The sequence below is a fragment of the Salmo trutta genome, chromosome 23 (genome assembly GCF_901001165.1).
Source record: "Salmo trutta chromosome 23, fSalTru1.1, whole genome shotgun sequence".
Lineage (NCBI taxonomy): Eukaryota > Metazoa > Chordata > Actinopteri > Salmoniformes > Salmonidae > Salmo > Salmo trutta.
In genome coordinates this window covers 22,184,438-22,207,910 of record NC_042979.1, presented here as the reverse complement: position 1 = coordinate 22,207,910, position 23,473 = coordinate 22,184,438, and the positions used below count along the sequence as shown (strand labels likewise).

Here is a 23,473-nt window from a genome sequence, read left to right as displayed (position 1 = left end):
GGTTGAGCAGCTTTGAGAAATAATAATAAATAGTAGCAGCAATGTTGCCGTGTGTGTGTGTGTGTGTGTGTGTGTGTGTGTGTGTGTGTGTGTGTGTGTGTGTGTGTGTGTGTGTGTGTGTGTGTGTGTGTGTGTGCGTGTGTTTCCATCTAGTGTGTCCCACTCAGGGGCGGAAATCCTGGGGGGGACGGTGGGGACACGACCCCCCCATACTTGGAAAAATATGATTTGTCCCCCCCAATATATCACTGAAACATAACTATGTAATTTAAATAATATTAATAATACGCAATGAAAGCAATTGTGTTGATTATAGACACTTAATAGCGCGTTTTTAAGTTTCAAAAGATTGCGACCCCCCCCACCCTTTGCCTCACAATGGTTTGATCCACTGCCAGTTCCTTAGCTTGCTAGGTAACAGAGAGGTCGTATCTACTGTCTGAAAGGCACTCAATGCACGTAACGTGAGGTTAATCCAGTCAATCGCGCACACACACTAGCTGAATATGCAGAGCTAGCGCGCAAATATTAACTATTAAGCTAGCTAGTACCTATTCCATTTATGTGGCGTCGTCAAAGATGGAATCTTTGCTATCGTCAATTTATTCCAAGATCAGCATGCAGATGATGTAAGTTAGTGCTTCAAAGACCCTGTGATAAGGTTAGCGATAAACTGAAATCCAAACTGAATAGAACTACACTCTCTTCTACCATTGTCTTAAATATATTTAATGGTCTCGTTGCAAAAGCTAAATTGTCGCAAGGGAACTTTTATTTATTTATTTTATTTCACCTTTATTTAACCCGGGTAGCAAAGATTATAGCAAACACCACTGAAACTGAATTGGTGCTCGCTAGCTTTGCAAATTCAGCTATTGTTGGAAGCCAGCCAATATGAAACAAACTATTAAAATTACAAAAGGTTGCAGCATATGTTGTGTAAATGATGAACTCATACAGTTGTCAACCCTTGTCATTTTTATCCGTTTCACATTTGTTAGCTACCTTTTAGATCGAAGCCCAAATAGAATGATTGAAGATGATAGAAGGGAGGGAGTCTCAGGTAAGTTTGTTGAGTCTTTGTTTGGCAACATTATGAAAGGTTCTCAATTTTTTTGACTTGTAAAATAGGAACATAATTGGAAAATGCCATGGATACCCCTACTCTCAACTTAAACTGGTGACTGAACTAAGATTTGTTAAAGGCAATGGTTTTGCTGTTGTGATTAGTTGTGTAGTTTTGGGTACCGGTAGTTAGGAGTACGGCAAACACCTTATTTCTTTGGTTCCTCAATATACATTTACAATATTACAATGTAGGCTATGTGTTACAGCACTACTTTTGGTGTCCCCCTCAGGAATTGCTCTTGAGAAAATGTCATGTAATTGTCCCCTCCAAAGTTGATATCAGATTTTCGCCCCTGGTCCCACTATCTCCATCTACAGTGCCTTCAGGAAGTATTCACACCCCTTGACTTTTGCCACATGTTGTTGTGTTATAAAGTGGGATTAAAATGGATTTAGTTCTCATTTTTTGTCAAAGATCTACACAAAATACTCAGTAAATACAAAATACTCAATACTCACTTCAGAAGAAAAATTCTAACATTTATAAAACATTTATGAAAAATAAAATACTAATATATCTTGATTAGATAAGTATTCACCCCTTGAGTCAATACATTTTAGAAACACCTTTGGCAGCAATTACAGCTGTGAGTCTTTCTGGGTAAGTATCTAAGAGCTTTGCACACCTGGATTGTACAATATTTACCCATTATTATTTTTACAATTATTCATGCTCTGTCAAGTTGGTTGTTGATCATTGCTAGAAAGCCATTTTCAATTCTTGCCATAGATTTTCAAGCCGATTTAAGTCAAAACTATAACTAGGCCACTCAAGAACATTCAATGTCATCTTGGTAAGCAACTCCAATGTATATTTGGCCTTGCATTTTAGGTTATGTCCTGCTGAAAGGTGAATGACTTCCTGTGGCTGTTGGGAAGCAGACTGAACCAGGTTTTCGTCTAGGATTTTGCCTGTACTGAGCTGTATTCTGTTTCTCTTTTAAAACTCCCTAGTCCTTGCTGATGACAAACATACCCATAACATGATGCAGCCACCACCATGCTTGAAAATATGAAGAGTGGTACTCAGTAATGGGTTTTGTTGGATTTGCCCCAAACATAATGCTTTGTATTCAGGACAAAAAGATCATTTCTTTGACACAATTTTTGCAGTATTACTTAAGTGCCTTGTAGCAAACAGGATGCATGCATTGGAATATTTATATTCTGTACAGGCTTCCTTCTTTTCACTCTATCATTTAAGTGGAGTAACTACAATGTTGTTCCATCGTAATTTTTCTGATAATAAAAACCATTAAACTAATTCACTGTTAAAATCACTAATGGCCTCATGGTGAAATCCCTGAGCAGTTTCGTTTCCCTTCCGGCAACTTAGTTAGGAAGAATGCCTGTATCTTTATAGTGACTGTGTGTATTGATACACCATCCAAAGCCTAATTAATAACTTCATCATACTCAAAGAAATATTCAGCTTATTGACTCAAAACATTTGAATTTTTCATTAATTAATATAATGTTCTACTAACAAAATTACACTTTGACATTATGGGGTATTTGTGTGTAGATCAGTGACACAATTTTAAATTCAGAATGTAACAAGAAAATGTGGAAAAAGTGAAGGGGTGTGAATACATTCTGAAGGCCCTGTAAGTGCCTTGATATTCAGTCTGATATCTCTATCCTAAACATTTCTATTGTAACACTTCAGAAAAGATCTGCAATTGCCAGACAATACCAGACACATTTTACACCACTTACTAATAAAGATGACTCAGTCAAGTTAATTAGCCTAACTTTTCTTTATCAATCCAAAGCCATTTGTAGCACCTTTCATTTGGAGTTCAACACCGGAATCCACATTTCCAATACTAAGTAGGTGACTACAGCAACTGCAGTGCAGTCAGTGACATTTAACAGCCAAATTGGAAGAGGAGCATCTGTACCCCCACTCACTTATTGTTCGACACATTAATATGCATAAGTAAGTGGCTTTAAGCTAAAAAAAACACTCTCTCCTTCATTAAGTCCATCCAAGAATTAAAATCCAAGCAGAGACGGGGAGGAGGCAGGAAGTAAATTATGACCTTTCTACAGATTATTGCCAGCCGGAGTCAGAACCATTATAAAGTTTACATGTTGCAATTTCCTTTTGCAATTCGTGGGAACACTAATTGTTATTATAAGCAAAGGTCAGTTCTGACTTGAATGCAGTGAGTTAGCCTGGTTTAGGGAAAATGTGTGGGTTGGATTAAAAGGATGTGACGTAGCCCTGTATGCCTACTGTAGAGGGCTGGGCTGGGTTAGCTCGTTAACTCTTAAGTTATGGATCAGTGAACCAAAATTGTTCCAAGGTGGTTGTCAATGGCTGGTGACAAACAACAAACCTATACATTGTACCTCATGCAATTTGTATTTGTTTACTGTTTATAAAAAGGTTGAATGTTTTAAGATAAAACTTGACAGTATTTCATACACGTAGGCTACATGTGGGTCAACCTCAGTCAACTTGGTGAACTTTGTGTTCCCTTTAATGCAGGTTCAGTTGGAACAGAGGGGTGCAAAAGTATTCTTTTGATGGACAGGCTGCTGATTCACACACGAAAGAGAGGTTTTGAATTGAATTTCCTCAGTGAAAGACATCCATTTCACTTGCCAAATGGCAGTTTCAGACTTGTAACCCTGTCTGGTTCCAATTACCGAAGGGGGAAAAGAACTGACAGTTCACCACCAACTAATTGACAGAGTATTTGGACACAATTACTCAAAAAGGATTCTGCAATAAATGAAATTAATCAAACGTAATGAATGAAATGGAAGGAATATTTCTCTGCCTCCATCCATGTTTGTCTGCCTGTCAGTCTGTCAGTGCAGTGTACCTTGAAGACCTTGATGGGATCAATCCAGAGGCTGTCGTTGTTCAGCCAGGGTTTGCGCTCCGTTAGGCTTTCAGCAAACACATCCAGATAGAAGATGGCGTAGTTCTCAGGGTCTGGGATCTCACTCTGGAATAGCTTCATGATATTCAGAAACGTGTCCGGAGGCCCGCAGATATACACAACTGTAGGGAAGACAAAAAACACAACACAAAAGTTACTTATAACTGTTTATCTGAATTATGGTTGTATTTCCTATAACTGCTTTAGCTATCAAACCACTCCATTTTTTAAATTGCTCCTCTTATCATTGGTAGACTAGATGTAGATATGAACCATATGAGGTATGGAAATCAATCCAAATCAGTAACTTCTGGGGAATGCTGTTATGAGGAATCATGCGTAGGTACGCCTACTGAAGTTGCACAGTCATGTGTCTGCTATTTAGGGGGAGTGTGCATGTGTGTTTAGAGTGTGTAAAGCTGTCTGTGCTGTACGCCTGCCTACATAATACCATCCCATTCTGTTTTCATACATTCTGCTCCATAGACAGCATGTCTGTAGGCATTATTTCCATTCACTGCATATGTCATAGTGACTGCTGCCAGCTCTAAGGCAGTCCTCCCGGTTAGCAGACATTTCCTCAAGTGTTAGACCAAAGTCGGCACAGACCGCCTCTCAGACCCCAACTCTCATCTCTTCCAACATAGCTCTCCATGCCAAGTAGTCCTGCTGTCTCCTGGACATCGTCCAAAACAAATGTACAAAAAGGCAGAGGAAAAGTGAACCTGTGTTGTAGGAATCATAACGATCTGCCTGGGCTTAACTTATTACAAAGCACATCAAATTGTTTGGTACATTTTGTTTCACTTAGCGGCAGACTCAAAGATAGCAACCAACCCACCTCACCTGAACTCTCCATTTCTAGTAGAAGGCAGCATTAGCTCCCATGACTCACACAACATCTACACGAAGAGAAACGTAATGCTGCAATGACTATTAAATGCATCCTATTATGTTCATAATCAAGCGCCTGAGTATCCTAGCCTATATCATGAATACATTCCATTTGTAGTTTTCCCAGGTGTGACGCTTGAAAGAAGACCAATGGAACAGTCTCTGCAAAATTGCATGTTTAGAAACTACCATCAACTTTACAGTGTTTTGTGTAATGTGCATCTTACTTATTAAAGTGTAATACAAATACGACAGAGATCATTTCAGAGATAATTATTTTGTAGACCATTGTGTTACCATGGTCTAATCTGTCAGATGGGCTTTAACAACTCTCGTAAGAGGACTTAGGAACCGTACGCCTTCGTCGCATGTCTTTGTTCTCTTCCAGGAAGTTGTACACAACTTCCATAAACACATTTATATCTACGATAGACAGAAAAGAGCAAGTCACACAACACAAATGTGATGCATGCTGAGAGTTTTCTATATACAGAACCAGTCAAAGGTTTGGACACACCTACCCATTCCAGGGTTTTCTTTATTTTAACTATTTTCTACATTGTAGAATAATAGTGAAGACATCAAAACTATGAAATAACACATATGGAATCATGTAGTAACCAAAAATGTGTTTAAATAAATAAAAATATATTTTATATTTGAGTTTCTTCAAAGTAGCCACCCTTTGCTTTGATGGCAGCTTTACACACTCTTGGCATTCTCTCAACCAGCTTCATGAGGTAGTCACCGGAATGCATTTCAATTAACAGATGTGCCTTGTTAAAAGTCAATTTGTGGAATTTCTTTCCTTCTTAATGCATTTGAGCCAATCAGTTGTGTTGTGACAAGGTTGGGGTGGTATACAGAAGGTAGCTCTGTTTGATGAAAGACCAAGTCCATATTATGGCAAGAACAGCTCAAATAAGCAAAGAGAAATGACAGTCCATCATTACTTTAAGACATGAAGGTCAGTCAATTCATAAAATGTCAAGAACTTTTAAAGTTTATTCAAGTGCAGTCGCAAAAATCATCAAACACTATGATGAAACTGGCTCTCATGAGGACTGCCACAGGAAAGGAAGACCTAGAGTTACCTCTGCTGCAGAGGATAAGTTAATCAGAGATAACAGCTCCTCAGATTGCAGCCCAAATAAATGCTTCTCAGAGTTCAAGTAACAAACACATCTCAACATCAACTGTTCAGAGAAGACTGCGTGAATCAGGCCTTCATGGTCGAATGCTGCAAAGAAACCACTACTAAAGGACACCAATAATAAGAAGAGACTTGCTCGGGCAAAGAAACATGAGCAATGGACATTAGACCAGTGGAAATCTGCCCTATGGTCTGATGAGTCCAAATTAGAGATTTTTGGTTCCAACTGCCGTGTCTTTGTGAGATGCATAGTAGGTGAACGGATGATCTCCGCATGTGTGGTTCCCACCTTGAAGCATGGAGGAGGAGGTGTGATAGTGTGGGGGTGCTTTGCTGGTGACACTGTCAATGATTTATTTAGAATTCAAGGCACACTTAACCAGCATGGCTACCACAGCATTCTGCAGCGATACACCATCCCAACTGGTTTGTGCTTAGTGGGACTATCATTTGTTTTTCAACAGGACAATGATCCAAAACACACCTCCAGGCTGTGTAAGGGCGATTTGACCAAGAAGGAAAGTGATGGAGTGCTGCATCAGATGACCTGGCCTCCACAATCACCCGACCTCAACCCAATTGAGATGGTTTGAGATGAGTTGGACCGCAGAGTGAAGGAAAAGCAGCCAACAAGTGCGGGAATGTGTGGGAACTCTGTTGGAAAAGCATTCCTCATGAAGCTGGTTGAGAGAACGCCAAAAGTGTGCAAAGCTGTCATTAAGGCAAAGGGTGGCTACTTTGAAGAATCTCAAATATAAGTTGGGATCTTTTAATGTAGACTGTACTATACTGACTCTGTTTTACAAATCTTTCATTGAGAGTATTTTAACTTCTTGTATTGTTTGTTGGTTTGGCAATGCCACTGTCAGCCAGAGAAATATGCTGAGAAGGATTATCACCACAGCAAGCAAGGTACTTGGAGTCAAACAGACAGGCCTGGATGAGATCTTTAAGGTCAGGGCTCTCCGCAAGGCTCACAAAATCATTTTAGACCCAAGCCACCCCCTGTACCCGGATTTTGAAATACTCCCCTCTGGGCGCAGATATAGGGCACCCCTCAGCAGGAAAAACAGAACCAGACAATCATTTGTGCCAGGTGTGATATCCCTCCTAAATAGCTTGGGCTAATGTTCCTATCGACTCAGTAAGGCCAGCAGGCTAGTCTTTATTATTTTTATTTAATTAAATTTTTTAATGTTTTATTGGTATGTAACTGTTATGAAAGTTGTATTGACAATTTTGGTTTGTATTTAAATGCCACTTTAAATGTGTACATGACACTGCAACAAAATGTCCCCATGGCGACAATAAAGTCAGTAAGTATAAAATATATTTTGATTTGTTTAACTCTTTTTTGGTTACTTCATGATTCCATGTGTTATTTCATAGTTTTGATGTACAATGTAGAAAATAGTACAAATAAAGAAAACCCCTTGAATGAGTAGGTGTGTCTAGACTTTTGACTGGTACTGTGGGTATATATATATATATATATATATATATATATTACAGGAAACACACTTTGTGTGATTTCAGTGAGGGGCCTATATAGTACCTGTGCTACATTATGTTGGCAACCCTGTTAGCACTCATGTAGTCTGCAACAAACATTCACATATGTACCTCCACAAAGGAAAATACACAGCTTGATGTATTCTTCCTTCCAGCCATGTGGCATTTTTTTTAACCTTTATTTAACTAAGCAAGTCAGTTAAGAACTTGTCTCTACCTTCTTGCCCTTTGTTCTGTTGTCTGTACCCAGTAATGTTTGTACCATGTTTTGTTCTGCTACCATGTTGTATTTTCTATTTAATCCCAGCCCCCGTCCCCGCAGGTCTTTTGCCTTTTGGTAGGCCGTCATTGTAAATAAGAATTTGTTCTTTACTGACTTGCCTAGTTAAATAAAGGTTAAAAAAGAAAGAAAATTAACTAAAATAAAATAACAAATTTCTTATTTACAATGACTGCCTACACCAGATGACGCTGGGCCAATTGTGCGCTGCCGTATGGGACTCCCAATCACGGCTGGTTGTGATAGAGCCTGGATTTGAACCAGGGTCTGTAGTGAAGCCTCTAGCACTAAGATGCAGTGCCTTAGACCACTGTGCCACTTGGGAGCCCAAGTGTGTGTGTGCTTTTTAGTGGTCTGAAAATGATCAAGGTGTGAGCTTTTCCACAGGTAACCTGGTGGGACTTTGAAAACATAATTGGCCGCATGTTCAGTCTGGTTGTTTAGGTTTGTTCATTTGAGGCAGGTAAATGTTTTTTAGGAAGATATTACATGTTTCTACCATTTCTCTTTTTTCATGAGCAAATCTGATGGGAGGCTAATAATTAGACTTCAAAGGGTTTTCCCATCAGATTCAGAACACAAAATCAGAGGGACTGTGTCAGAGTGCATCAATTTACATTACAAATCTGTACCTGACAACAACTGGCTTAAAAACAATCAACACTCAACGCTATACAGTACTGTCAAGACGTCGACCAAATTGAGAGACCACACAGCTGAGGTAAAGGTTGTCAACCCAGGGGTTATATGTTGGTGATCTCAGAGGGATGAATGTGAATGGAATGTCAAGCCAGAACTCCAAGCTTGGACAAGCCGTGACAAAACCATTAGCTTCCTTGACCCCAAGCTCACCATGGCGGGCCCATAATTCAGCTAAGAGGTTTGGCAGCTTACAAAATGATTTTCCTGATATAACACCAGTTAAGTACCATATGCAGTGTTTATTGCACTATTTGTTAATGTTACTGCTGGAAAAGTTTTTGCAAGTGCTTTAAAAGCGAATAAACCCAGTCATTTACATGCATCACTCATTGACAACACAGTTGTATCTGTATTCTGTGCTATACTGGTTAGTGCCGAGTCACTCTAGTCTATAATGTTCTTCTGATCCACTGATTTTTAATCAGTACCCTGACAATAACTATGGATGAAAACAGTGAGCCAAGACTATCATGTTGTGGTTATAGTAATGTTTTAGGGTTATTGAGAAAGCCAAAGGCCAGTATCTTCCCAGATGATGTGAAAGAGTTTAGTGCCTTTACTTCTTCCAGATGAACCTTAACCAACACACAGCATCAGATGGTTCCTACAAACAGAACAGTTCTGGGCCAAAGCACACATCAATATCACTTGCCAGTATTTGTGTTTCGCTGTTGGACTTTCAACACTCAAATTCCCCTAGATATTTTGATATTGCAGTATAACACTATGGTCCAAGGTGATTGTTTAGCTGATGCAACTACGTAAGTAGAATAGATCATTAATGTCATTCCATTGTGTTATTGATATGCAGCATCCAATTTTGATGGATTCTGAGTTAGCAACAAATATGAAGAATTTGAAAGCAACAAATTCCTAAAATACTTAGTCTGAATTTGTGAAATATTTATTCAACGAGACAAAAAAAAGCCTTGATGCCACTTGATTGTATTGATAAGGGTAAACAACAAGAAAGTCTAGCTGCATAAGGCAACTGTGAGCTGCCTGGCCCTGATGATTAACAGAGAGCAAACACTCACAAATAACTGGTAGCAAACAGATGACCCAATTTCAACCTTAGCTGTGTCAACACAATGGGTCATTTGCCACATCAAACAATAAATCTGAGTACATGTTGTATTAAGACAGAGGTCTAATGGGTCTCTACAGACAAAATCTCTCTACATCCCTAACAATAATATTTGTAAATGTTATACTGTAGAGTGATGTGTGTGTGTGTGTGTGACGACTTGGTAGAGTCTCTGTTTATATGCTTTCTCAGCCCATTACAAGTAGTGAGGATTAATTAACCATTTCTAAAATAGTTTTGGAGTTAATAAAATGTAATGACAACATTCCAGTTGTAATGAACATGTAATAACATAACCTACAGTGGGGATTACCATGGAAACACTGTTACAACAGCTGTGTGTCACTACGATTTTACACTAAGTAAACAATCAACACAATTTGTGTAATGATAAGAATGTATTTTTCATTGTTTTCAAATACGCATTAGGCTACATCATGTACATAATGGTGAACTGTAAATAGAACGAGCTGGAAAACAAGCTGGTGTGAGTCAACGGCATGACACTGGAAATTAACGTTGGGCCATTGTAGGCAAATTAATGAATAATAATAATGCCTTAGCCTTATGACAGGTAAAACTGAATATTTACTATCCTTTTTGAAGTTTCAGCTGAAAATGCCTGTCTACTTAATTGGGATAGATGCTGTAAATAACATGTATGAAAGACCCCTTGAACAAAAAAGAAAGAAAGTCTATGCGTGCAGCCACATAATCTCTCTCTCACACACAAACACACTTTCAGTGATTACGCAGGTTGTTCACAGCAAGAAACGGGGGTCTGGTAAGTCACATACTGCGTTTAGAAGTGCATTCTTTACTGTCGTCATCTCTTCACTTCTCCCTTTTTGTTTACAAAGCTCTTCTCCACAAGCTTTCAACACATCTCACTTATCTGTTAAAGTACAAAAATAAGGGCCACCAAACCCACTCACATTGTTGGTTAACTCTTGAGGTCCCTCATGTCTCTACCAACCTAGGTAAATCAGCCTTTAGTTTTAATACCTCATTAAATCTTGAATCCCTAGTGCCAATAGGGCAGTTTAGAACGCTGATGAGGAGGGAATTCACTTAGGTTTACAAGTGTTTTGGTTGATTGTGGTGGTTTATTTGTGTTGTTGAGATGTGGTGTATCTATCTGCTGTATCTTCTAGTTTATTTTTAACAGTTTTATTGATTTATGTTGTGAGTGGTTTGTTCTCAGGGCACCATTGTGAATGAGACCCTGGTCTCAATTGGGTCTCTCCTGAATAAATAAAATCTAAATAAAAAAACAAAATAGTTAGGCTTACTAAATATGTTTTTATTATATTAAATAAGTATTCCAAGAACAGGTTTAAATCCACTGTAGGCCTATGTAAGAATATGCTTTGACTAACACTGACATTAGGAAACATTAGGAACACCTGCTCTTTCATGACATAGACTGACCAAGTGAATCCAGGTGAAAGCTATGATTTCTTCTTGATGTCACTTGTTAAATCCACTTCAATCAGTGTAGATGAAGGGGAAGAGACAAGTTAAATAATGATTTGTAAGCCTTGAGAAAATTGAGATATGGATTGTGTATGTGTGCCATCACAGAGTAAATTGGCAAGACAAAATATTGAAGTGCCTTTGAACACAGCATGGTAGTAGGTGCCAGGTTCACGGGTTTGTGTCAAGAACTGCATCGCTGCAGGGTTGTTTACGCTCAACAGTTTCCCGTGTGTTTGATAGGACATCCAGCCAACTTGACACCGCTGTGGGAAGCATTGGAGTCAACATTGGCCAGCATCCCTATGGAACGCTTTCGACGCTTTGTACAGTCCATGACCCGACGAATTGAGGGCAAAAGGGGGTGAACTCAATATTAGGATGGTGTTCCTAATGTTTTGTACACGCAGTGTATATGACCAACACTGGCTACTCGTAAATTAAAAACGTAAGCCCAAATATCATATTAGCCTACTATCAAGCCAATATTCCACATTTTTAGGCTATCTTATAATGGAACATCCACATTTCATATTGCACATGTGGAAATAGCCAATTTAGAGACTTACTTCTTCCGTGGTCTTTCATGAAAGTAATGATTTCTTTATAATAGCTTGGCGAGTCTTGATATGGCAAGGCATCAACTGTGACATTTTCTGCTTTCAAAATTATGTAAATTCCTTCAGAGAGGAAGTAGTGAGGTCGGTCATCTTTTTTCACATCGTGAAAAATCAGAATGGCACGAGAGGTCCAATTAAACTGCGCGTGAATAACACTAGCAAAGTCTCCCAATTTTGTGGTCGAGGGTCCGGTGCGCACAATCGTTTTGTACTCATCCCCGTTAACAAACCCATATGCTGTTCCTCCCGCAGTTATCAATGGGAGTTTCCAATGGGATGCAAATCTTCCAACTGAGGCCACTGAATACACGCAACCAGGTCCAAAGAAAGCATCTGGTTTATTATAAAGTTTGGTATCCACGGCTATAATCTGTGCCTTATTTTCTGCACAGACACCGGTTGAATCCTCCGTGCTGAAATTCAAGAGTTGAATTGAGTGGCCTTGGAGAACTCCGTGCTTCTTCTGGAGATTCTCGTTCGCCATAAGAATTGCTGGGAAAACCCGAGGCAAAGCCCAGGGATACTTGTGGTAATTGTCGGGAAGCATCACCGCAACTGTGATATTATTTCCCATATTCGTTCGACACCTGGATATGAGAGAGTATGTGAATACCACAAAGAAACAGTATCCAAGATCCGTTTTATATCCCATTGCTTTAATTTGAAGTATAAAATAAATCCAAGAAAACGGACCTCTTGTGTTCACCTGGAGTAGTAAGACGCCTTACTGTCCTGAAACCTAACCATATGGCTCTCTGTTGAAATGCAACTTCAGTCAATAGAAGACATGTTTAGGTAATCCATGGGTCATTTATCATCTTTAACGTTGCTCTAATGGTTATCCAGCAGTGATTCTGTGCGTTGTTCACTTCAGCGCAGTTCTCGGACTGATGTTCCTTAACTCGCCCCTCCGAGTGTGATAACATCCATCCAAATGACTGGAACTTAAATCCCAGAAACATTCAGTGCAGCCCCCCACACGTCATATCACAGGTCTGAGAAAGACTAGGAAGAGGCGCCCCCTGCCTGCCGTCCCTGTTCTTCAGTCCTGGTCCTTGGAGACCCACACGGTGTGCACGCTTTTGTTCAGCCATAGCACTAACATAACTGATTCAACTACCCTTGAATCAGGTGTTCCTGCTGGGCTAGAACAAAAACCTGCACACCGTGTAGATCTCTATGACCAGGTGAAGAGATGATCAGTTAAATATGAACTGGTTTTGACAATAATCTGGAAGACACAATTTCAGCAGTTGCAAGCCTTGTGTTATACTCCGTGAGAGTTGAATGAACAAAAATACAAGCATGCAGTACACATTCCAAACTGAGACGCTGAATTTGATTTACACAAATCTGAGATTCCACAATGATCCACTAGAGGTCAGGAGTTCCTCACAAGACTTCATTTCGGCAAGCTCTACAAGAATCTTTAAGACAAATACAATCATATTACATATTAATGTATTTTTATTAACTCAGACAATTGTCATGTTGTCAAATGGGGAACTTCAAATTACACAAAGTCCAACCACGTGTGAATTCAATGTGCAACTTTGTTTTAAAAGCAGCAGAACACAATGGGGTGCTGAAACACATTGATAGTATGATTTTGAGTCCTCCAAAACTCATAAGAAAGTCAAGCAACCTGGATGGTCAACAATAAAGACAGAATGAGAGGTTCATGCTCCTTATAGCCATTAGTATTGTAAGACATAGTAATTCAGCATGATGCTTGGCATTTTCAGTTGCCTTCCAAACCTATTTCTGAAAAGGTTCATCTGTGAAACTGGAGTCTCCAACTGCAATGTTGCATCATGTACATTTCAGAAACGATCAGATATTTCCCCTTTTCAGTTGAACCTCCTCTTTTCTCCTCTCTTCTCCCCATCCTCAGTTGGTGGACTTGGGCAGTCTGTAGACGCCCGCGGACACGATGAGCTGATGGTCTCGCACTTTCCTCTGCAGGAAGGCCTGCAGCTCGTTCACGTCCATCTCTGTGACAATTGGTCCCGTGGCAACGAACATCCTGAGCATGGAGTGGATGCGCTCTAGGGTCATGGTCTCCAGGTTGGTCAGCATGGCCTGGATGTAGGCCCAGAACAACTGCACCAACAACCACGCACACAGGGGAGAGAGAACACTGCTGTTAGGGCTAGCTTGATTTGTATTTGACAGGAGATTTGTATTTGAATTCCATGCCTCCAATGTGTGTGTGTGTGTGTGCGCGCGCGCCTGCGTGCAATGCACCTGTAGTTTCTCCTCCCTCTGCTCTGACTGGGTGGTGGTGTTGGAGTCTCCCTCCTCGTCACTGTCAATCAGCATCACCCCTCTCTCAGGTCTCTCCCGGGACGAGCCTGTTTCCAGGACAGAGTAGCGCCCCCCAGCCTCCTCCTTTAGGACCCCCTGCTGCTGCCACAGAGCCAACTTTCTCCTCACCATCTCCTGGGGCACGCCCAGGACCCCACTCAGCTCCTCCAGAGTCCACGAGCCTTCAGGACACATAGACAGAGAGAGCGATGGTAAAGGTAAATCTTAGTTACTTGTACAATGTTTGTATGCATTGATAAGTTGTACATAAGGCAGCCTGTGACAGCCATAGTACTAACTTTTGTCTTGGAAGTGCAGGATGATGGCAGCATGGATGGGGGACACAGTCAGGTTAGTCAGAGTCCTGTCCTCCAGCTCCACATCCAGGGTCACTAAGCCCAGATGAGGCTTCCAGCTCAGGGTCCTCATCGCCTAGGGAGGGAGAGCGTTTGAATTATGGAATTACATTTTTGAATTGAATTTCCCTATTCATTCTCTGTTGGCCTGGCTGCCAGTCTGTTTATAAAGACTTGACTAAAGAAGAAACAGACTGGCACCCAGGATACGGCTCCATCATCAAGTACCTTGAGTTTCTCGTAGCGGTGTGTGTAGGCCTCCATGGCCTGGGAGGCCAGGGGCGGGAGCTCCATCTTCTCCTCCTTCAGCGTGGGCCAGAACTCAGAGGACAGGATCATGGCTGACAGGGCCAGAGGGGGCTGCTCCTCCTCAGCCAGCCTGGACTCCTCCTCACGGATGTTGGTGTTGATCCTTCGTGAGTCAGCCACGTCCTGGAGAGAGAGAGGGAAGAAAGGAGAAGAGAGTGAGGCTCTGTCCTAAAGTGCTTAAATGGCCTCCTTTCCTCATACTGTACTGTCCTGTGTCCTCAGCTTTTATCCTATGATAGATGGGACTGCATGTATTTTTAAAGATACTGCTTTGATCAGTGGTGATCAGAGTATGTGAGCGGAGCGCAGCGTGCCCAATTTGACTGGAGGTGGAGCGAGATTCCCCAAGGCTGGAGCGTCGGCCTTCTTGCCTGATCCAATTTCGCTCCAGTAGTGCTCACCTCACGAGCTCATGCCATGCCCAGCATGCATTTGTAGTCCACTTGTGTACTGCTATATTCCCTTGATTTAGCTACTGTCATCCAGTTTGCTAAATATTTTCATAAACAAACTGATAAAACAGGAGGACTAAGAGCAAGAGAGGGAGTGCAGTGATGAAAAGACACATATCCTGAAAGCATGATGGTGTACTTACTACGTGCACATGCTAACAGAAAGGAATGAGGTTGGTAGCTAGCTAAGTAGCTAGCTAAGTGTGTCATTGTAGCAAAGTATTTATAAACAAAAAAAAATCAGATCCCTTAAAAGTTTTGTTCAGTTTGGTTCATTTATCTATACAATAGGCCATAATTGATTTTACACCAATAAGCCTGGCAGTTTTCCATTTTGATAGGGTTATTTTACCTAAAATCCTTTAGGCTTACCTGCAGAAAAATAAAAAAACAATTATGCACCCTGCCCAGCCTGGCAAGAGTGGCCCAAAGGGTGTTTAGCATCCCCAGTGGCTCTGCCAGTGTAGAGAGGATATTCTCTGCTGCTGGCCTGCTCTCCAGGCACCATCGCATGAGTCTGAAGTCACAGACTCAGGCCAAACTCGTGTTTCTAAAAATGAATTCAAAGGCACTGTAGACTGAGCCTAATAAGGCATTTTTCGTTTAATTTGTATTTAAGTCACCGCCTAAATGCGCAATTTATAGACTACAATGATTTAATGCAATGAAATGTTGTTTAAACGCTGAGCGTTTAATGTCCCTGACTCCCTACCAGCCTAGTGTGTTGCACTCGCAAATGCTTCACCATGTATTTCTTTGTAGGCTATAGCCTTGAAATAATTGAAATAATATATCCTAAATAACACATTTTTGTTCCTTCTTACGCTCCCTGTCTGGCTCCTGACTTATTTAGAATGTTGATAAGCTGTTTAATATGACATGTAGCCTATTTCAAATGATGAGCGCTTCTTACCTGTTGTTACCTTTTCCTGTTGTTTATTAAAATAATTTTCATTCAAATCATATGGTTTGAATAGTTCAAAACCAAATGACTCCGTGACCCAGTAGTCACAAAAATAGATGAATGTTGGTTAAATTGTGACTTTAATGAATGGAGTGGCAGTTTTTTCCCCAGTGAGCGAGGAGTGATTTTTAGCCGAGCGGTTTGAAAGGACGTGGAGCACCGGAGTGGTGCGCAAGCACGTCTCCATGAGCAATGACCATGATTTCCGACCGCTCAACTCCGCTCACATACTCTGATGGTGATCAGTTGTGACACAGCTAGGGAGTCATGATGTCAAAGCTCACGCTGGTATGAATGGGAACTTAAGGAGACACAGAGTAGTGTATGTACAGTACTTTACCTTCAGCATCACCTCGCAGTAGTGCATATGGGACTCTCCGAATCTCAGTTTGAGCAACTCCACATTACGGATCTCCCTGGAGGCACATGAGAAAAGTGACTTACAGAACAAATATGGAACGATTTCACTCACCCAAAATGACCAGACAGAGAATACATTATAATCAACAAGACTACCAACACCAGTATATCTGCGTAATAATAGTGACTCCAAAGTGTCTCAAGTGTGTAGATGGATGCTGAGTAGTAGGATTTCATGGTGTGCAGTAAAGGAGTGAAGTGAGTAATGTACAGTATAGCAATGGGATACATGCCTTTGGAGTGCAGGTCCTAGCTACTGTACATGAGTGTTGCGTACCTGGCTGTATTGTAGTTGAACTGGTGGAGCAGCCTGTCTGCCAGGACAGTTCTGTACTCGTCTATGAAAATCTCTTTACTGCCATATATGCTGACCAGAAGAGTGATGATGTCAGACGAACGTCGCTTAGACCCTGTCTTGTCTGAGAGAAGAAGGAAGATGATTTTGCATTTAGTGAAAGAGATGTGTTGGAGAGGTGCTCTTTCTGAGCAATTCTAGTTCAATACAGCAGAAACAGGAAACTGACACAGTTTGTCTAGTGTGATGACAACCAGATAGTGATAATCATATACAATACATCTCCAATGGAGAATTGGAGTTCACAGAGTAAGAGAATGCAGTGTGTTTAAGGTAGGTACACGGAGGGTCCGACCTGTCACAGCATCCTTTGGGTCTGGGGTCCATTCCTCTGGGTCGCTGCCCTCGTCCTCACTGTCCTGGGTCTCCAGGGTCACGGGGTCGGCACGGGACAACTCATTGGCCAGGTCACTGCAGCCCTCCGCATCTCCAGTAAGGCTGGCCACTATCTGCCGCACTGTATCCTCCCGCGTCCTAGCAGCGGAACACAAACGTTACGTCAACATCGCAGCAACTCAACAGCAATACGCTATGGGAATCAAATCAGTCAAGTTTCAAATAAAATATCTGTCACATAATTCGCAAACAACGTGTAGACTAACAGTGAAATGCTAACTTATGGGCCCTTTCCAACAATAAAAAATAGAATATAGAGAAATAAAATAATAACATAAGGAATAAATACACAATGAGTAATAATAACTTGACTATATACACGGGGTACCAGTACCGAGTCGAGGTGCAGTGGGTACGAGGTAATTGAGGTAGACACACCAAATATACAAACATTTGTGGACACCCCTTCAAATTAGTGGATTCTTGGTACTTTTTAACTTTATTTAACTAGGCAAGTCAGTTAAGAACAAATTCTTATTTTATAATGACAGCCTACACCGGCCAAACCCTCCCCTAACCCAGACAACGCTGGGACAATTGTGTGCCACCCTATGGGACTCCCAGTCACGGCCGGTTGTGATACAGCCCAGGATTGAACCCGGGTCTGTAGTGACGCTTCTAGCACTGAGATGCAGTGCTTTAGACCGCTTCCCCACTCGGGAGCCCCATTTCAGCCACACCCGTTGCTGACAGGTGTATAAAATCGAGCACACAGCCATGCAATCTCCATAGGCAGTGGAATGGCCTTACTGAAGAGCTCAGTGACTTTCAATGTGGAACCGTCATAGGATGCCACTTTTCCACAAGTCAGTTGGTAAAATTTCTGCCCTGGTCAACTGTGCTGTTATTGTGAAGTGGAAAATGTCTAGGAGCAACAACGGCTCAGCCGCGAAGTGGTAAGCCACACAAGCTCACAGAACTGGACCGCCGAGTGCTGAAGCGCGTAGCATGTAAAAATCGTCGGTTGGAACACTCACTACTGAGTTCCAAACTGCCTCTGGAAGCAACGTCAGCACAAGAACTGTTTGTCCGGAGCTTCATGAAATGGGCTTCCATGGCCGAGCAGCCGCACACAAGCCTAAGATCGCTCAGCATTGCACATGGCGTCGGCTGGAGTGGTGTAAAGCTCACTGCCATTGGACTTTGGAGCTGTGGAAATGCGTTCTCTGGAGTGACGAATCACGCTTCACCATCTGGCAGTCCCGGCTGACGAATCTGGGTTTGGTGGATGCCAGGAGAACGCTACCTGCCCAAATGCATAGTGCCAACTGTAAAGTTTGGTGGAGGGGGAATAATGGTCTGGGGCTGTTTTTCATGGTTCAGGCTAGACCCCTTAGATCCAGTGAAGGGAAATATTAACACTACAGCATGCAATGACATTCTCAACAATTCTGTGCTTCCAACTTTGTGGGAACAGTTTATGGAAGGCCCTTTCCTGTTTCAGCATGACAATGCACAAAGCGAGGTCCATACAGAAATGGTTTGTCAAGATCGGTGTGGAAGAACTTGACTGGCCTGCACAGAGCCCTGACCTCAACCCCATCGAACACCTTTGAGATTAATTGGAATGTTGACTAAGAGCCAGGCCTAATCTCCCAACATCAGTGCCCGACCTCACTAATGCTCATGGCTGAATGGAAGCAAGTCCCCACGGAAATGTTCCAATATCTAGTGAAAGAAGAGTGGAGGATGTTATAGCAGCAAAGAGGGGACCAACTCCATATTAATGCCCATGATTTTTGAATGAGATGTTCGACAAGCTGGTGTCCACATTCTTTTGGTCACGTAGTGTATGTACATATAGGTAGGGATAAAGTGACTAGGCAACAGAATAGATCATAAACAACAGCAGCAGTGTATGTGACGAGTCAAAAGGCTTAGTGCAAAAAGGGTCAATGCAGATAGTTAAATAGTTAACCAATAGCTAACCGGGCTAACTATTTAGCAGTCTTATTGCTTGAGGGTTGAAGTTGTTCAGGGTCCTGTTGGTTCCAGTAGAGAGCAATATTCTCTAACATTTGCCTCACAATGCAACATGTTAAGTGTTGGTCCAATATTTCATGAGCTGAAATAAAAGATCCCTGAAATTTTCCATATGCACAAAAAGCATATTTCTCTCAAATGTTGTGCACAAATTTGTTTACATCCCTGTTATTGAGCATTTCTCCTTTGCCAAGATATTCCATCCACCTGACAGGTGTGACATATCAAGAAGCTGATTAAACAGCATGGTCATTACACAGGTGCATCTTGTGCTGGGGACAATAAAAGGCCACTCTAAAATGTGCAGTTTTGTCATAACACAAAATAACACAGATGTCTCAAGTTTTGAGGGAGCGTGCAATTGGCATGCTGACTGCAGGAAATTCCACCAGAGTTGTTGCCAGAGAACTGAATGTTCATTTTTCTGCCATAAGCCGCCTCCAACGTCGTTTTAGAGAATTTGGCAGTATGTCCAACCGGCCTCACAACCGCAGACCACATGTAACCACGCCAGCCCAGGACCTGCACATCCATCTTCTTCACCTGCAGGATCGTCTGAGACCAGCCACCGGACAACTGATGAAACTGTGGGTTTGCACAAGTTAAATATTTCTGCATAAACTATCAGAAACCGTCTCAGGAAAGCTCATCAGCATGGTCATCGTCCTCACCAGGGTCTTGACCTGACTGCAGTTCTGCGTCGTAACTGACTTTAGCGGGAAAATGCGCTCACCTTTGACGGCCACTGGCACACTGGAGAAGTGTGCTCTTCACGGATGAATCCTGGTCTCAAACTGTACCGGGCAGATGGCAGACTGCGTGTATAGCACCGTGTGGGTGACGGTTTGCTGATGTTAACGTTGTGGACAGAGTGCCCCATGGTGGCAGTGGTGTTATGGTATGGGCAGGCATAAGCTACAGACAATGAACACAATTGCATTTTATCGATGGCAATTTTAATGCACAGAGATACCGTGGTGAGATCGAGGCCAATTGTCATGCCATTCATCCGCCACCATCACCTCATATTTCAGCATGATAATGCACGCCCCCATTTCACAAGGCTCTGTACACAATTGCTGGAAGCTGTAAATGTCCCAGTTCTTCCATGGCCTGCATACTCACCAGACATGTCACCCATTGAGCATGTGTGGGATGCTCTGGATCAACATGTATGACATCGTGTTCCAGTCAATATCCAGCAACTTCACACAGCCATTGAAGATGAGTGGGACAACATTCCACAGTCCACAATCAACAGCCTGATCAACTCTTTGCAAAGAAGATGTGTCGCACTGCATGAAACTCATGGTGGTCACACCAGATAGTGACTTGTTTTCTGATCCACGCCCCTGACTTTTTTTAAAGGTATCTGTGATCAACAGATGCATATCTGTATTCCTAGTCATGTAAAATTCATAGATTAGGGCCTGATGATTTCTTTTCAATTGACTGATTTCCTTATATTAACTTTTTTTGTTCAGTTTAAATACAGATTACAATAATACATGTGAACCCACCTGAGGTACTTGCGGATTGGTTGGCACGCAACCTGCAGGATGACCATGGATGGGTCCAGCTCCCGTAGGGCCTTTATAGCTGAGATATACACAGTGATGATGTCAGAGGTATGGACTCCTAGAGGGGAAGAGGAATGTTGTTGGGATGGGATTCATATACACAAGTCTAGTTTCTTCTCTAACATTATGTTTGCAAACAACACTTAGTCTTCACTGCTTAAAATGTGTAACAGACAAAATAAACAGCAAACACCAGTCATTGTTTGTAATCTGCCATCGGTTCACTGACCTGGGTGAAGCAGACGGGTGTCAAAGGCTGTCTTAAGGGACGTGAGGAGCTGCTGCCTCTGATTGGTTCTCTCCAGGCAGAACTTGAGGTCATCGATGGCAGGCTTTGACTCAGGGAAATCTGACAGGGACAGAACAAACCACAGCATGTGAGGGAGAAGAAATAACCACAAATCTCTGCCCAATACTGACTGCTTTCTCTTATTATTCACCACCTCCCTATCTCCTCTCTCTGTTCACTAACCCCTTACCTCTGATGATGCTGAAGAGCTCCTCGATCCTCATGTTGACGTAGATCCTGCAGAAGAACTGGTGCATGTGACACCTCCAGCGCTGCAGCACGGCGTTGGCTGGCTGGCCCACCACCCCAGCCCCGCTGCCTGTGCCGTTGGGCACCGTGCCCAGTCCACTGACTCCACCCACATCACTGGCAAACACCCTGCTCAACCAGCCCAACACCAGCTCTAGCCACTGGAGAAAGAGAGAATGAAAGAGGAATTTGAGAGTATGTTTTTAGGTAAGATAATAAGTAAAACAGATAAATGATCCCATTTCTGAGATTTGGTGTAGTAAATTGTTTGAAAAACAAATCATATTTGGTCAGCAACCTATTCTGTTGAGTAAGGCAAGCTGGAAAAGTCAAACTTGTTGATAGGTCATGCCACTTTATTCTGTGAGGTGGTCCTCCCATAGACAGGCTCTTTGGTCTACTGTACCTCCTGAAAGTCGAAGAGGAAAGAGCTCTCGTACTCCCCCCTGCAGTGCTGCTCCATCCGCTGCTCTATCAGTTTGTGTAAGATGGACGTCACCGCCTCTGAGCTGACCCGCTCCAATAGCTGCAACCTGGACCTGGGGGGCGGGAAATCACACTTTAGCAGATTTGTAGGAAGAGACAACTGCACAAGAGACATTTTAAACACAGCAGGCACACAAAGGTAGAGATGTAGACAATGGTTAAGGAAGTGAACCCTTATCTAAGACATTTGTGATGTTGTTGTTTTGTTGTTGACATATTTGAATGTAAGACGTTAAGCAGTACAACATTTAGGTTCTAGAAAACAGAGCAGACAGTGACACAGCACCCCTCCATTCACTCACAGTACTTGGCTGAGCTCTTGCAGCTGCTCCAGGGCCTGCTGACACCAGCATCGCTGAGTGGGGACAGTGCAGCCCTGACAGACCCCACCCTCAGGCCCCCCGCCCCCCTCCTCAGCCTCCCCTGCCTCCCCCTCCTGGGTCATGTGCACAGAGAAAGTCCTACTGTAGAACTCCAGTATTCTCTCCTGGAGCACAGCCGAGGGTGAGAACAGCAGGATGGCCCTGATGACGGAGAAGGCCCTCTCACGGAGACCCCTGACCCCAGGGCCACACAGACCACCCCGGCCTTCGTCCTGCCAGGTACCCAGCCTCTCCAACCCTCCTGGGGAAAGTGACATAGAGCACATTTTTACACATTTGACAAGATTCTGTTCAGTAAAAATTCTAGCATTATTAAGGGTGCATTTAACTGTAACTTGAATGTTTGAACCCACCTAGGAAAGGTTGCAGTCTGTCCAAAAGGGTACGGAAGGCCATGAGTAGGATCCTGGCCCTGTCCTTCTCCTCCAGCTCATTCTCTGGTTGCTTCATTCCTGCCCAGAACTCAGGGGCAATAGCAGTAGTAAGACGTACCTGCAGGGTCTCCATTAGCCATCCCTCCAGAAACTGTCCCAGGCTGTTAGAGCACAGCAGGCTAAGCCCCTCAGAGAGAGACTCGTCGGACATGGTGATGTCATTGGACACTGGAGACACCTACAGACAGAGGAAATTGTTTATGTTCTTATAAACAGATACGGTCTATGGTGTGTATGTATATTGATAGATCAACATTGGTCTTAGCTAGTTAGCTAATGCCTGGCATGTTAATCTGTTAACGTTAGCTATCTAACGTTACATGTCCAGCAGTCAACCACAGTGGTACAATTAATCTTACTTAATTCTCACATAAAAGGCAAGCAGGATATATCAACAACACAAGGTACTACCGTAGGCAAGTTAGGTCCATCTACTCACCAGAGCTGCAGTTACGGTGTCCCAAGCAGAAGGTAGCCCCTGTGGTACTGAGAATAACATCTCCGTAGAGTCCATCATCCCGGTTGGACCAAATTACTCAGCGAGAACCACTCGATTGTGTACTGACAAAGTTATCGTCTGTGTTATATCACTCACCCATATTAATAAGATGTACGTAGCATGGCTTATAATAAATACTAATATGTATCTAAAATGTAATTACAGATGCCATTTGATTGAAGTTATCGCGCTCTTGCTAAACCTGTGGCGCATAATAGTGACGTACGTGTGGTTGCGGAAGTCATAAAAGTGTGGCGGAAGT

At 42.4% G+C, this 23,473-nt stretch overlaps 2 protein-coding genes across 3 annotated transcripts in view; both read right to left on the bottom strand.

The window, feature by feature from the left end:
• Positions 1-12,687, bottom strand: part of LOC115159593 (atrial natriuretic peptide receptor 2) — a 53,326-nt gene extending 40,639 nt beyond the window's left edge. For both annotated transcript variants that reach the window (XM_029709465.1, XM_029709466.1), the window contains exons 1-2: positions 11,699-12,687; positions 3,966-4,147 (exon numbers count right to left, since the gene is read on the bottom strand). In XM_029709465.1, the coding sequence (XP_029565325.1) occupies positions 3,966-4,147; positions 11,699-12,401 (885 nt within the window). In that variant the 5' untranslated portion in view covers positions 12,402-12,687. The remainder of the gene's footprint in view (positions 1-3,965; positions 4,148-11,698) is intronic.
• Positions 12,688-13,198: 511 nt separating this feature from the next.
• On the bottom strand, positions 13,199-23,438 carry LOC115159591 (anaphase-promoting complex subunit 2). Its single transcript, XM_029709463.1, has 14 exons — positions 23,152-23,438; positions 22,632-22,890; positions 22,198-22,519; positions 21,816-21,948; positions 21,351-21,570; positions 21,101-21,220; positions 20,812-20,929; positions 17,208-17,386; positions 16,835-16,976; positions 16,478-16,553; positions 14,641-14,844; positions 14,356-14,488; positions 13,997-14,238; positions 13,199-13,852 (listed from the first exon to the last, which is right to left on the bottom strand). Exons 1-14 carry the CDS (start codon positions 23,227-23,229, stop codon positions 13,640-13,642), a joined length of 2,439 nt encoding a protein of 812 aa, XP_029565323.1. The 5' UTR covers positions 23,230-23,438; the 3' UTR covers positions 13,199-13,639.
• Positions 23,439-23,473: the final 35 nt, after the last annotated feature.

Bases quoted from the DNA above. Each gene is read 5' to 3' on its own strand.
- LOC115159591 (XM_029709463.1), bottom strand. From the start codon at position 23,229: ATGATGGACTCTACGGAGATGTTATTCTCAGTACCACAGGGGCTACCT. The intron at 22,520-22,631 runs GTGGGTTCAAAC...CACTTTCCCCAG, and splicing joins CAGACTGCAACCTTTCCTAG to GAGGGTTGGAGAGGCTGGGT. The intron at 21,571-21,815 runs GTACAGTAGACC...CTCTTTCTCCAG, and splicing joins TCCTCTTCGACTTTCAGGAG to TGGCTAGAGCTGGTGTTGGG.